Source organism: Centroberyx affinis, unplaced genomic scaffold, assembly GCF_046629955.1.
Source record: "Centroberyx affinis isolate AG114_WGS23_722 - 3 ecotype Tasmania unplaced genomic scaffold, CSIRO-AGI_Caff_v1 ptg006177l_1, whole genome shotgun sequence".
NCBI classification, from domain to species: Eukaryota; Metazoa; Chordata; class Actinopteri; order Beryciformes; family Berycidae; genus Centroberyx; species Centroberyx affinis.
In genome coordinates, this window is record NW_027283136.1 from 105,346 (window position 1) to 120,345 (window position 15,000).

The 15,000-nt window shown below is 42.8% G+C and overlaps 1 protein-coding gene across 3 annotated transcripts in view; it reads left to right on the forward strand.

Moving 5' to 3' along the window:
* The first annotated feature begins 945 nt into the window (after positions 1–945).
* The window catches only part of LOC139638176 (xenotropic and polytropic retrovirus receptor 1 homolog), a 36,241-nt gene continuing 22,186 nt past the window's right edge, over positions 946–15,000 (forward strand). For all 3 annotated transcript variants that reach the window (XM_071512216.1, XM_071512218.1, XM_071512217.1), the window contains exon 1: positions 946–1,356. In XM_071512216.1, coding sequence (XP_071368317.1) covers positions 1,288–1,356 — 69 coding nt within the window. In that variant the 5' untranslated portion in view covers positions 946–1,287. The remainder of the gene's footprint in view (positions 1,357–15,000) is intronic.

Sequence of the window (15,000 nt, forward strand, 5' to 3'; positions counted from 1 at the left end):
TGTTTATTGGTTTTGTTTAATTATTACTAGTCATCTGTTAATAATGTTGCCTCAATCAATACTATATTACTTTTGTAACATAGGTTTATTTTATGTCATGCCAGCATTGAACTGAATTGACTTGTCAGACATTCACGTTTGTTTGGTTGGAAAAAATGACAAAATGCACCAATAAAATGAACAAAAGTAATTTTATTACTGGCTGTTATTATTAGAAATCAAGCGGCACTGAGCTACTTTGTGCTGCAGCAGAATGAAGAGGAGAAAACACATCAGGCATGTAATTGATGTTTTAATTAACTTATTATGAGTGATAACTACATGTTGAACAAATGATGAAAATAGAAACATAGGCTACAACAATACTAATTATTTAGATAGCCAATGGCAAGCAATAACATAATAATAAAAGTGGAGCAATGACTTAATATTATTACTTGGTCAGTGTGATGAATTATTAGATTTAAGGACTGACAACATATTATTTGGTGAATGTGATCAATTATTGGTCATAGGACACCAAACTATCAGCTTAGAGGGAACATTAGTTCTGAATGCTCTCCTGATGTGACTTTGTTTTTTTTAGATATGGCTTCCAAATTAAGTTATGGTGAGTTTTATCTGGTAATGCTAAAAAATACAAAATCAAAGGCGAAAGTATTGCGAATGCCACACCTTGCCATATTATTATATATTATTATTAGTATTATATATATATATATATATAATTTATATTATTATTTATATTATATCCAATTAACACGTGCATGCTCAGTGTTCCTGTGCGCTAAAGTCACATACCGATATTTCCGACAGCACTTGAAGGCAGCGGGAGGCAGGAGGGAGAGAGAGGTAGAGAGTGAACGACAGAGGCAGAAAGAGAGAGAGGAGGGGAGAGATAGCAGGGAAGCTAGCGCCAACAATTTGAGCCTGTTTACCAGCGACTAAACGCTCTTTTGCGACATTGACGCTCTACAGTTAAACGGAGACTGAAGCGTTCTCTGTAACGATGTGACCCCATTGTCACCTCGTCGACTGTAACATGATTGAAACATGCCGTTTGCTAGCTAGGTTAACGTTAAGACAAAAAGGGCATCTCTCTTGTCTTTGACCGAGCCAACCCAGCCGTAATCTCCGGATGAGAGTCACTGTTTAGCGGATCACCTCGGCAAAATCTCCCGCTGCTGAATTTGTACTAGCAACCCGGTCATTCGTCCAGTTTTTTGGGCGATATTTGATCTCGATAACGGTCAAACCCGGCGAGGGGAAGCCACCGAGACCGCCAAGATGAAATTCACGGAGCATCTCTCGGCTCACATCACCCCGGAGTGGAGAAAACAGTACATTCAGTATGAGGTAAGTTAATGTTACATTTAACCTGTACTGTGCTAGCCACTAGCTAGCTGACTGGCTAACTAGTCAGCTAACGAGCGGAGCTAGCGGTCTAGCCACAGCTCAACACCGGTTATCCCTGTTTATAACCATTTTGAACATCAGTTGTAGAGGGTGTACTTGTCATTTTTGCTCGCTTCGTTGAAAAAGCAGAAAGAAGGGGACGGGTGAGCGAATGTTATGCTTGCAGAGGAAGCAGTGCCAGCTAGCCAATGTTAGCTAGCAAACTAGCCAAACCAGATTTGTTTTGTTGCCTTACAGATCAACATCTCAGTCACATTAAGCTATACGGAGCTCGCTACCTAAACCGCCTGACCTAGCCGTAACCGTCTGTCCTCGCTAGCTGCTTGGAATGTGTTTTGGAGACAAGGCATTTGGCTGAGTCATCATTTATTGAGCTAATCTTGATTCCTGTTAACCCCTCTGTCTGTCCTCAACTGCTGACCAAGCTGTTCCTGGTGTTTTAACATCAGGGTTGATGGGGTCAGTGGGTACGAACGGGTGACAGAGAGGTGTTGACAGCACAACCTGCAACCTTTGATACATCAATGCTATCAAAGCATGCAGTTTAACCCTGCTATCTTATAAAGCATTTCATTCTTATATAGGACTGACAGTTGCATAGTTTTCCAAGAATGCCATTTCAGGTATGCAGGTATTCAGAGCATACTCTCCCATCAGTCAAATTGTCGTTGTGATACAGGCTACAGGATGCTGGGATCTCGGTGTACCCATCTCCACTCTGCAGTATAAAGACCAGTTCCACTCCCACTATGCTGCTGATCCATGAAAACCATGAATGTCCCCATATCATGTCATATTTAAAGCCATGTGTGTAGTAGAATAATTGCTCTTTAGGGCTGGAACAAAGCTAGTCTGCTTTCCTGGCAAATGAATTACCATTAATTATCACATGTCAGGTGTTCCAGAGGCCATTATTAGCTGTTACACAATCAACTGGCACAGTGAGCTAAGGCAGGCCTTCATGTTAAAAAAAAAAAAAAAAAATGACACCAGCACCAAGTTCAATGCCCAATCCCAATTCTGGAGGTATGAACTTGTATGTAGATATCCATGCATTTAATTGAGCTATGAAGTTAGTGTGCCAGTTATGACTGATATGGTGTGTGTATGCATGTCGCTACTATCTCATATGTCAGTATGCACATCAGTTGTGCTGTGAAGCCAGCTATGCCTGGAATGCGATGTTTCTGCTCCCTTGCTCTCTCTCTCTCTCTCTCTCTCTCTCTCTCTCTCTCTCTCGTCCCCGCACTGAGCAGCAGTACCTGCATTGTTAGGGGACGGTAGTTGCAGTATTCTCATAAGTCATCGCCTATGCTCCGCACAGTCACACACCGGTACCGGCACAGTGCGACTGCAGCACAGCCGGCGTCGGTGTCACTGAGCCACCGAAGCCTCCTCAGAAAGTTGTGACATTAAGGAGGTCCGGACCTATTTTAAGCCTCCGGTGACTCCGTTTTTTTTACATATTGCCGTTTTTTTTTATTTATGCAGACGTTCGTTTATTCCTGCGTTTTGTTTCGTCTTATGCCGAGCAGTGTGAACCAGAGCTCTGCCTTCCTGGCCCGAGCTCCCGAACGATCAGTCATCGCCTCTGCGCCTCTGACACACTGTTTTTTAGTCCTGTGTTCCTTGCAGCAGAGTCACATTAAGCTTTGGGCTAAAGGTCCTGTCCCGCTGTTGGAAGCGTAGTCTGTTCAGCAGCTTCAGCACTCGCCTGTAAAACAAACATTACTTATTACTTAGTTAGTGCCAGGATATGTTAAAGTAATATGTGGAGAGTTAGGGTTTCAATTTAGACAATACATTGGCATTAACATCATATGTAACATTACTTAATGCAGTTTATTGTGCATTTGATATGAACTCATCTTTGTTCATGCTTAATTCATGTTAATAAACACATTAGTTAACATTAACAAACATGTACAACAACATGAGTTAATGCAGCTGTTAATGTGGATTTAACATGAACTCGTTTATGTTATTTGTGTTTAATTCATGTTCAGAGTGACTCTGAAATGCAGACAAATTAGCCAGTAGGGTTTGGTGATTGGATGAATACATGGGGGATCAGGGGTGGAAATTCCCTTGCCAAGTTTTTTTTTTTGCCGATTTAGATGACCTTGATCTTTGCTAATTTAAAAGCCTTGCACAAGACACTCAAATGGGGAAGCAGATGCAGGGGGAAAAAAATGATGTTGATTTATGTATTTGCAGACGGAGCCGTCCTCAAGGGTGTGCTGGTTTTGTGGTGCTGCTTCCTATCGAGAACGCACCGCAACGTCTTCAGTTTGAACTTGTTTATGTTTTAACTAACCCTTTTCTTGCCTGCAATTACTTGCGCTGTAATTTAAATTGTAAAAAAGGGCCTTTACATTTGAAAGCTCCGTTTGAACTCGGAATTATCGCATCCACGCCGCACGCACTGTGCGTGACCCGGTGTGTGTGGTTTCCTGTTGCTCATTTCCGCGACCGTGCCGCACTCCGGACTCCCGTTTTTTGTTTTTCGTGCGCTCGGAGTTGTGGGACGCGGTCCAGATGTAGCTTGTTGTTCCACCCAGCTGTAAATCTGGCGCCGGGCCCGGGTGGTTTTAGGCCTGCGAAGCCCAGACAAGACTCAGGCCTGTGATGTTTTCAGACCCATGCTGTCCGGGGCTGTTCCACGCTTGTCATGTTTTCTCATGGCAGCTGTGTTTGGGTCAGACCCGTAGCAGGACAGTTAGACACACAGAGACGTACCACGGTGCTGGGATGTGTGCCGAACCAGAGACTGCCAGCTTCTCTCATCTCATGACGGCCAAGCATGGTTAACACCATGTTGTTGTGATTGTGTATCCTTATTGTAAAGTTGTGAAAACCAATATAAGCTTTCCTAAAATGAAAAGGTTAAAAATGTAGCGTACGAGAGGCTTCTGTGCATTGAATATGGTTATGGAAAAGTCTTTTATTTGCAAAAATGTGTTAGATATCATGATTTCTTACTGGACAATAGAACAGACCGGCTGGTTTGTTGACTGAAAGATAAAATGAGTTCTTTTTTTAACTTGACATTTTCCTAGCATGACTTCAAGACAGGAACTATGAGAATATGCTTGACAGTTATCTGTATTAAAAACAGCCAGCAGACTCACTGACTGCCTGAAAAACTTGGGTGACTAACTGGCCGTAGCAGTCAAAGTCAAGGACATTTTAGTTTTTTTTTGTGGTTTTTTTATTAAAAGTAGAGACTAGAGAGTGGGGTGGGGAGGGACAGAAACGCTAGAGAGGAAGCAGATATAAAAGGGGTGGGGCGAGTGTCAAGGAAGAAGCAAAGAGACAGAGAAAGGGGAAGGAAGGGGGAGAGCAGGGAGGTAGATAGAGGGAGCCCTAGGGTGCCGGGGCGGGACAGAGCGTCGGCGCGGTCGTTCATGGGAAGTGAGTTTGCTGATGGTGGCTGGTTTCAGCTGGAGTGACGAACAGAGAAACAGACAGAAAAATAAGGGCGAAATAACAATCCTCTGCTTGCATTTGAAGTCACAGCTCCCATCCGCAGGCAATGTTGCGCAGGCCATCCCTCTGTCCCATTCAGTTCAAATCTATTGGGCATGCAAAATGACATGAGTACAGCTGAGTTGTGTTCTTGTCAGGGTGGAAAAGCCTCTGAAACAGCATTTAGAGCAGCATGGGACACTAAAACTCTCCATGGAAACCCAGACTAATGGAAGAGTTTCAGATGGGTGAGCAGCTCCTGAAGGCGGGGTGACCCACCACACCTATTCAGCGGTCGGGGATACTCCGTCATGGGCTACTGACCCAGCACTGTTATGGTTCTTGGTGTCATTATAAATGAGCCATGGCAGCACAAGGGATGTGGATGAGGAGCGTGACATGGACCTAATTCAACTGCTGTACTTCTTCATTTTTCATATTTAGACCTATGGGATTATTTAGAGGAGTTATAGCCCATTTACTACTGTAAATGTTAATAGGTTATACTATAACCTAGTTCACTGCAACAGAATCTGTTGTCAATCGATAAAGGAAGTTTGTCATTACATAGTAATGGACGCGGATGTCATGTTTAATTCAATGCGCTCTATAACACGATCTTGATCAGCTCCTCTATGGAGAGGGTCGACCTGTTCCCACTGAGCTTTGAACACAACAGAACCTCCCAAGCTTCCCCCAGCACCTAGCCGTGCAAGCTAAAATCGCTGCAGCATGTGCCCAGTTTTAGAGGAAATACTAATGTCTTTGTGTTTACGCCATTATGAGGATGTTAGGAAATCTGCAGTAAAATTCTCCATTTGTGTGTGAGGATGATTTCTCATCTTGATTTCCACATGTTTCCGTGTATTTCCTCTTTAGGTTGTTTTCATCAACACACATTGCTATGGCTGTCATCTCACATGCTTTAGGCCGTTAGATCAAACAAGACAATGGGCAACACAAAGGGCATTTCTCGCGTTTTTGCGGAGCAAAATGTGCAGTCCAAACACGTTACAATGTCCTGTGTTTCAGGTAGAGGAGCTTAATGCAGGTACTGCTAAATGAACAAGAAGTAGTGGTCATTTCTGGTGTAAACGTATACCAACAAGCACCATAGTACCCAGCTTGTAGCTAGCTGCCAATGCCTGATCCTAGTCACCTAGTGCCTCAGTGTGACAGCCATCCATCAGGTTGTACTGGTTCTTGTCATTGCTAATCGCAGGTATGATACGACAAAGGACGCTGTCAGATTTTGACATCTGACAATATCAGAAATGCCTCTCTTTATCAAAGTTCTGCATGGGCAAAACAAGAACAATATACAGTATACATACTGTATCTTGGCACATGGTTCTCCCTGTGTTTCTACTGCCTACCCCTTGGAAACTGACTGAAAGATTGCAAGGCACATGTAATCACAGTAAAGCACGTCCTCGGGCATTATGGATTTTATACAACGCATATGTACATACCAGCGCATGTGTGTTGTCTCAAAGGTTCCTCAAAATAGTGTTCATACGTAAGATTTAAAAACAGGAGAAAATAAGAAAGGCTGCTAAGTCGCTCCCTGGTATAACAACCAATAAAGCACAGCTAACCATAGTATATGTTAAGGATTTTCATATATTTCAATAATCCTTCAGTAAACCTGCCTTTTTTTTTCAGATTAAACTGAACACACCACTGGCACCCTACGCCTTGGCTCCATAGACTCGTTGAAAAATCAACTCTTGATAGAATCTCTATCTGTTTAGAACACATTGTTTGTTCATTGCGCCCTGCTTTCATGTGTCAATTTTATATAGATTATACCATTAGTATTCAAATTAGTATTCTAATTTCAGTCAATTCCTGGAACCCATCTATGACCAGTCAGATTGCTAGGCCGGTTGTATAATATGATTTACTAGTCTGTTGTTCTTTCATTTGACTGTGGTCAAAAGCTGAAATAAAATCCCCCAAGGCATATCCCCTATGTGTACTACTGCAGTGAGAATACAGTGTTCTTAATTTAGCATGGGAATGTGCATATTACTCACTGGTTCTTGTCAGGGAATACACACAAGGGAACACACACGCACACACACGCACAGACATAAATACATGCTAACTACATGTTGATTTTTTGAAAAACACGAGTGCTTATTATCTCTCCATGCACGTGAAGTTTCCACATAAGGGGCTGTTTATGTATTAAGGAAAAGCAGATACACATACAGATAGGCGGAGAGAAATGCAGAGTGATGTGTTTTCATTTAGAAATGCATATATCAACCAGAATCCATAAAGTAAGCTCTCAGCTGAATCCATAATAGGGCTGCGTGACACTCTGACCAAAATGATACTGTCATTTCTTCCCCATGATTATTGAAATTGACGCAGCTCTCACTACCTTATTAACTAGACATTTCTTTTTCCTACAAATGTTCAAAACGTGGGCCAAGGAAAAAATGAGATGTTAGTTCTTTGGAATGAGGATTTGCTCCGTTTGAATAAAATGGAAGTCTCATTTCCCTGTATGTAAAACACGCAGCCTCTTGCTTTGGAAACTGCAGCGGTCATTATTGCGGTTTCAAGATTTTCTTTGTCGATTAATTGCGCAGCCCTAATTCATAAGTTTATACTTAGAAGACCAGGCACTGTAATAACATGCACCAGGCCACTTAGAGGCAGTCCTCCATTAGATAGACAAGGGTAAAATTAGGTTTGAGTGAACAGACCAGAGGCTTATTGCATTCATTAGGAGGGATAGAGAGTGTTTGTGTGCTTTTAAGATCTTCTATAGAATTTCTACTTAATATGACAGTATACAGGGGAGAGTGACAGGACAGCTGGGCGAGAGAGATGAAACGTGGCCAACATGGCAGAAAACTAACCGGCCCTAGTGGCTGTTAGACTGCAAAATTCACCAGCCACTTAAGCTATGAGTTGGATGTTAAATCTGATGGACCTGAGTCTAGTGTGTGTGTGTACTGAAGTTCATCTCACGAGGAGTTGTGAATTTCCACTGTGTATGTTCACATGTTATTACAAGTTATTTCAGTGCACTCCAGCACACAGAAGTGTGCATTGCAGGGTCAGAAATGAACAGGCGCTGAGGGCAAAGATGCCCTTGAAAATTCATTAAAAAAAAAGCCCATGAAAAGGGAGAAAAAAAAAGCCCTCGATACTTCGGAGTTCACGTTTTTGCATTTCACCCTGCTCACATTTTTTCACTGAGTTGTCATACATTCACACGTGAGCGCGACTACAGTCCACTGTGGGCCACCAAGCGTTTTTTGATCAGAAAACAACCAAGCTCGCTACCCAAAAGAGTAGAAAATATGAATTTAAATGTATTATATGATGCTTCAATTAAATTGGACCAAAATGCCCCTAAGAATTAGATCAAGTGGGCAAAAAATGCCCTCTGAAAAAATAGTTAAAGTTAATTTCTTAACTTTGTTTACATAAAATGTACCAAATAAAGAAGAATGAAAATGTTAAAATCAGTTTTGCCTCATTTTGTCATATCAATAATGCCCATAATCATGTATCATCATACTAAAAAATGCACTGTATAGTATCAATTCACTGCAAATTTCATTCATATATTCCTAATATTGATACAGTGGGAAATATTGTATCGTGTCATGACCCATAGTCCTTGATGAAGTCCTTGATAGGCTTGGGCCGATATTCGATAATATTGAATATTGTGATATATTAAGCAATATTAAGTGTCTGTTGCCCTTGCATATGCGCCCATTTACTTCTGTGTCTTTATCTGTGTTTGTGTGTTTTTCGGTTCAGTTGTCGGTCCTCTGGTTAACGCTGCCTTCAGCAGAATATAGTCATGGAAGACAGACACTCATTCTACTGGTCTCATCATCTGATTAGGGACTGAAAGAGAGGGAGAAGAGAAGAAAGAGACCAGAGAGGGAGGGATGGGAAAGAGAGGGGTCAGATAGAGGGAGAAAGGGGGTGGAGATGGAGAGATCTAGAGAGAAACAGATACACCAAGGTCAATGTAGACGGAAAGAGCTGACAAGTATAGAATAAGGTTTGAGAAAACGGACAAAGAGGGAAATGGTAAACGAGTGGGGAGGGGAGAGAGAAGGATGGAAAGAGAGAAAAGAGAGAGGATCCGGAATTTTAAAAGGTTTTATTGTGACAATCCCCAATACAAACTCCAATTAAAACCTCACTCTAAGACCAAAAGAAGACTTAAAGAGTGATGGAGACTGAGAAAATTAGCTGGTGAGACATGAGAAGCGGAGAGATTGAGAGAGAGAGAGAGAGAGGGAAGATGGAGAAGGAGAAGGATAAGAGGGAGGGATGAATGAGAGAGAGAGAGAGAATGGGACGGAAGGAGAGAATTAGAGAGAGGAAAGAAAGACGGGAAAGATGAGGATTGAGCGTTTGTGGCACCGGCTGCCACCTGACTGGTATTAGCGGGATCACACACACACTCATGCAAACACACACACACACACACACACACACACACACGCACGTAGACACAGACATAATAGGACATGCTAGTACTCTGGTCATATGGGGATCAGTGTATGCACTTTCCCTCAACCCGCTTTGTCAACTCCTACTTCAGCTAGTGAGTGACTTTTCCCACAATGCCTTTCAACAACCTGGTATTCCTCCATTATGAATACACTGTATCAATTGTCACGACTCATTCTTGTGAACACGATAACTCCAGAAAATTCATACTGACACCACAGATTCCCCCTATAGAGATGATGATCTGGTTAGATTTCGGAGCACCTTGCTGCATAAATTTGCATATTCATGAGGAAAGAAACAGATTTTCTCGAAACTACCATAACTCCTTAATGCTTTAAGATACGGAGTTCTTATTGATGCCCGACAAGTATGTTGACATAGAAATATTTGCTACGCAATGCATTAGTCGCCATAATTATTGACTTCATTAGCAACTGCTCATGTGTAATATATCATGGTGATTATGGCGGGGCATCAGTATGGAACGCTATCATTGTGCCACAATGTGTATGGAACACCGAAAGTGCCACAATGATAAATAAATTAATAAAAGAATAAATAAATAAATGTGGAAATATAAAGAGGAATAAAAAAAAAAACAATAGGGAATATAATATAAAAAATATGTATGGACATAAATGAACAAATAAAAGTGAAAATAAATAGTAAACAATAAGTGTGGAAAAAAAAAAGAAAGCATTAAATAAATTCCGATTCACACCATTTTATATTTCTGTATTAATTTCCAGATTTATCAGTCTTTTTATGTGTATAATTCCTCTTTATATTTCCACATGTATTTATTTATTCTTTTATTCATTTATTTATCATTGTGGCACTTTCGGTGTTCCATACCCAAGTGCCTCTTGTTCCATCATTATTATTATTATCATCATTAAGCGTGTTTTTGATTATAGATTCGATTATACGATGCAGCAGATTATTCGAAAATGAGTAGAACCTGCACAGTGTTGAGGAACGCTCAGTCAGATGTTGATGCTGAACGAAGCCACTGGTTTAGCCTGCAGTTGGCGTCATCTGTGCGTCACGAACATCGTATCTCCAAAAAACTTTGCACATGAACGGGGGGGGGGGTAGCGCCAACCGTGGATGACACAAAAATGCTGAAAATGACTGGGATGTGAGGTTTCCACAGGACCCAGATGAGAGCCTAATCCAGTTATGACTCATATAATCCCTCTGACAGTTTGGTGTCAAGATATAATGTGTTTTTCGCCTCGCGGGTGGGTGGGGCGGGGCGGGGGGGGGGGGGGGGGGGGGGGGGTTAGAGAAAAGAAAGAGGGGCTGCGAAAGAGGGAGCGGAATGTATAAAAGAGATTAGGCGGCGGAGAAGGGGGTAGAGAGTGGGAAAGAGGAGAAGAGAGAGCTAATATTGGAAAGAGAGAGAGAGAGAGAGAGGTTGAAGAAGGGCGAGAAGGAGGAGAGAAGCAGGGATTTGGGAAAACACGAGGTGAGAAAGTCGCTGGGAGAGAGAAGAAGAGAATGAGGAGGGTGGTGAAGAGAGAAAGAAATGCAGTGCAGTTGCATTCATTGAAGTCACACACACACACACACACACACACACACACACACACACACCCGGTCATTCCCACAGACCTGTGGTGGGCTGATGTGGTGTGACAACCTGCCCGCGGTGATCGCCGCGAGGTGTGTGTGTGTGTGTGTGTGTGTGTGTGTGAAAGAGGGAGAGAGAGAGAGAGAGCGAGCAAACGCCCTCGGCCGAGTTACGAGGCCAAGACCTAATGAGCGCCTGAGGAGAGAGTGAATGGAGAGAGAGAGGGGAGAGGTGGAGGTGGAGAGAGTGAAGGGGAAAAGGACAGCGAGAAGTAGGGTAATCTGTGAGGATAAGCAGGGCCGCCTTTGCTTCCTGTTGAGCTGCGTGTGTTTTGTTTTGGAAACTTGCGCCTTAGCACATGCTGAGCCAGCCTACTCACCACACACACACGCACACACGCACACACACACACACACACACACACACACACACACACACACACACACACACTGCGGACACTCGCTTGAGGAAAAGTGTGGGAAAGCATGTAGTTTTGCTCAAGGGACAACGCTGCAGTTATCACCCAACTGTGCGTGTGTGTGCGTGTGTGTGTGTGTGTGTGTGTGTGTGCGTGTGGTGCTGATGACAGCATGACGTTGGTTCAGCTAACAAATCACTCTGTCACCATGGCTTACTGTCATATTAAAATAAACCATGCTTCATCCCGTTGTGCCTTGTTTAAACTTGGGGCCAATGCAGTACGCAGCCAAAGTGCATTCACTCATTTTTATGAGTCTTGGCCAAGGCCATTCAGAAACCTAATGCAGAGAATACATCCAGAAGGTTTTCCTTTCATCTTTGGTTTGCTGGGGTTCATTATTTTCCTTCAGGTGGTCAGAGAACATGCCTAAGTGATATTCATAGAGTGGCGTTCCACTATATCGCCTGTCAGTCAAACAGTGTGTCCAGCACTGTGACGTCTTCTCCCTTGGATTTTCTCTTTGATGAAGTCTGAGTTTCTCTTTTCTTTGTCTGTTCCTCTGTGCCCAGTTCTTCTATGTATTCCATACAAACCAGGGGCCGGATTCATAAAACCCTCTTAAGAAAAAAAAATCTTCTCAAGTGCCATTTTTTTTCTTAACTTTAGTCTTAAGAAAAAAAAAAATAGGAAAAATGCTATTCTTCCTAAGAAAAAACTTAGGAATAAATGGTATTCTTGAAATGAAAGTTGTCAAATTTGTTCTTTTTAAGACGGCCCTTCACCTGTCTTAAAACTCCTACAGTGAAAAGGTAAGCCTCTAATATCATATATTTAAACACATTTTAGACAAGTAGGTTATAGTTCAAAGTCTTCATAGGTTCCCCTACACCTAACATTAAGATGAACATTTATTGTAAAGCTTTATTTGGTGTAGGGCAGGTAGGCCTCTGTCTCATGTTTATTGAAAATAAGCTGCAAATTTTACAGTTACCAACAGCAACCAATGTTTAAATCTTTGGTCTAGTTGCCCTAAATAGGTTTTTACCCAATTGTTTTGTAGATGGAAGCACTTTGGGTTGCCTCCTAGCCTTGTCTCCTAGCCTCCTAGCCTTGTCTCCTAGCCTCCTAGCCTTGTCTCCTAGCCTCAGTGGCAGTAAGCCTAAAGTTTATTAACCAGAATTAATTCAGGCCCTATTTTGAGAAGTTCTTAAGTAGGAAAATGAAAGAAATTCGTAAGAAATGAGACTGTTACTAAGAAAATATTGAGGAATTGCCCCTAAGAGCCTTCTTAAGAACTTCCTAAAATTTCCTCTTATGTCATTTCTTAAGATCTATCTTAAGAACACATTGGTGAATCCGGGCCCCTGAAACATAAAACACATCACTTCCTTTGCTCCAGAGATTTTTCCCAGGAAAGACCTCCCAGACTGCTGCTTAGAACAGACAATGTAAAAACTGGCTCTAGGTTGAATCACTATTGCGTTGTATCAATCAGTGCTAGAGAGTCGTAAAACAGACATTTATTTGATTTTTTTTTTTACAGATGATTTACACGGAAACCTTGACAAAAGAGTGTTCGGCTTTGACTTGTGTTGTTATGACAGGTCCATTCACGTCACATAGCTCTCAGTTTACCTTCTTGTCAGTTTGGCTCCCGACTGTCAGGTTTACAAAGAGGCGGGAGGGCTGACCTGGGATCGCATCTCTGCTGCGTGTGCCTGTCAGAGGAAGAGAAGCCGTTTTCCTTGGCGTTGGCAGGAAAAACAAAGCGAGTGAATCGGCTGGGAGTGTTGCTCGACATAAACGGAGGGACGGGGGGGTGTCACAGTGGTGGACGTCAGCACATTCGAACGCTTGAAATCTCTCTCTCTCTCTGTCTTTTACCCGCTGAGTGCTTAATCTCTCGAGTTACATGGACTGTGTTTTTTTTTTTTTTTTTTTTTTGTCGGTAACGGATTCCCACCTCAGACTGTTCTCGGTTTCAGTCGATGAGAACACTTTTATTCCTTGTTACTACACATGTACACAGAGATGGATTGGATTCTATGTGTGTGTGTTTTGGTAGTATTCTAGCATTTTAAGTCATTAAATTCAGTTTTAGAGGTTTTAAAAAAAAATAAAAAAAAATTGTTGTTTCTTAATGCACTGTTTTTCCGGTGAGAAATCAAACCAGTCATGCAGAGTCATATTCTAATAGGGTTGACAGTTGGTTTCATTCTCATGTTTATTTCAGTTGCGTAATTGGTCTCAAGTTTCATTCTAGCTGGCGTCAAAAAGGCCATAAAAGGTCTTAAAGCTGCACTAGATGTGATTTCAAAATGCATCTTATCTTATCAGTCAGAAAACCCAAACCCGTTATCTCTTGCCGACATGTGGAACTGGCTATCGCAGCTTTTCGGTTTAAACTGTAGACATGCTGCCGTCTCCACCGAGACACCTTCACAGCTGCTCGGGCTAAAGCCTTGAAACAAAAAACCCCCCCCGAACGCTCAGCGGGGCCGTGGGCCAAAAAAAAAAAAAAAACCCCGAATCCGTCTCCTTGATCCTCGAGTTCCCCTCTCCGCTCGCTCTGAAAATCCCATTCGCTTCTCTCCTCCGCTCTGGTTCTGTTTCTGTTTTACATCATTGTTCTATGAGCTATGGTCTTTAATATTTACTTAGTAACACTGCTTATTTTTTTTGGTGATCTAGGAATTGGAGCGTATTTGACTGATGCTCCCATTGTGCGTCCCTCTGGATAAGAGAGTTGGCCGAATGCCAGAAATGTAAAATGTGCACTGGATGGAGTCATGTTACTGCCTTGTTATCGATTTGTGCTTTTGTTTCTTGATTGTTTGTAGTCTGTTGTTGTTGTTGTTGTTGTTGTTGTTGTTGTTGTTGTTGGTGAGTCAGTCAAAGTATAGGCTGCCCGGCTGGCTGAGCGGGTGGTTAGCATGACCTTGACTTGGCCTTGCGTTTGCTGCAGGAGCTAGTCCGTCCCCCCTCCGCTGCTCTGTGGCTGGCTGGCTGGCAGGCTGGCTGGCTGGCTGGCTGGCAGGCTGGCTGGCAGGCTGGCCGGCTGGCATACAGTGCGGGCATTGTCGTCTTGTGCTCTCCTGGCACTCCGAAGCGCTGACTGACTTGACTGCTCTACTATCTCCCGCTTTGCACAGAGAGAGAGAGAGAGAGAGAGAGAGAGAGGGAGAGATGAAAGAGGGCGACTGTGCTGCTGTCCTTCTAGCACTCACTGAGACTGAATGACTGCCCTCTACTAGCCCCCTCTTCACAACAGAGACAGACTGCAGCATACACTGCAGATCTACTCTACAAAGACAGAGAGGGAGACTCGCTGTGGCTGGCTGCAGCTTTCACAGCACCGCAATATAAACCAGAGCACGGAGGGGGGGGAGAGAGAGAGAGGGAGAGAGCGAGGCAAAAGAGACTCCTGCTGCTAGAGGTGCACCGATAGCATCTGTAGCATGGGGGTTGCTCTCCCCAAAGCGACACTTAAATGACATGATCTTTGGTGCAATAAACAAGATATTCGGGTGGGAGGAAAAATGTGACCTTTCATGTGAAAATGCTGAAATGTTGCTGAAATGCCATTGTTTTCAGTGTTTCTCACAGGGTGACAGGT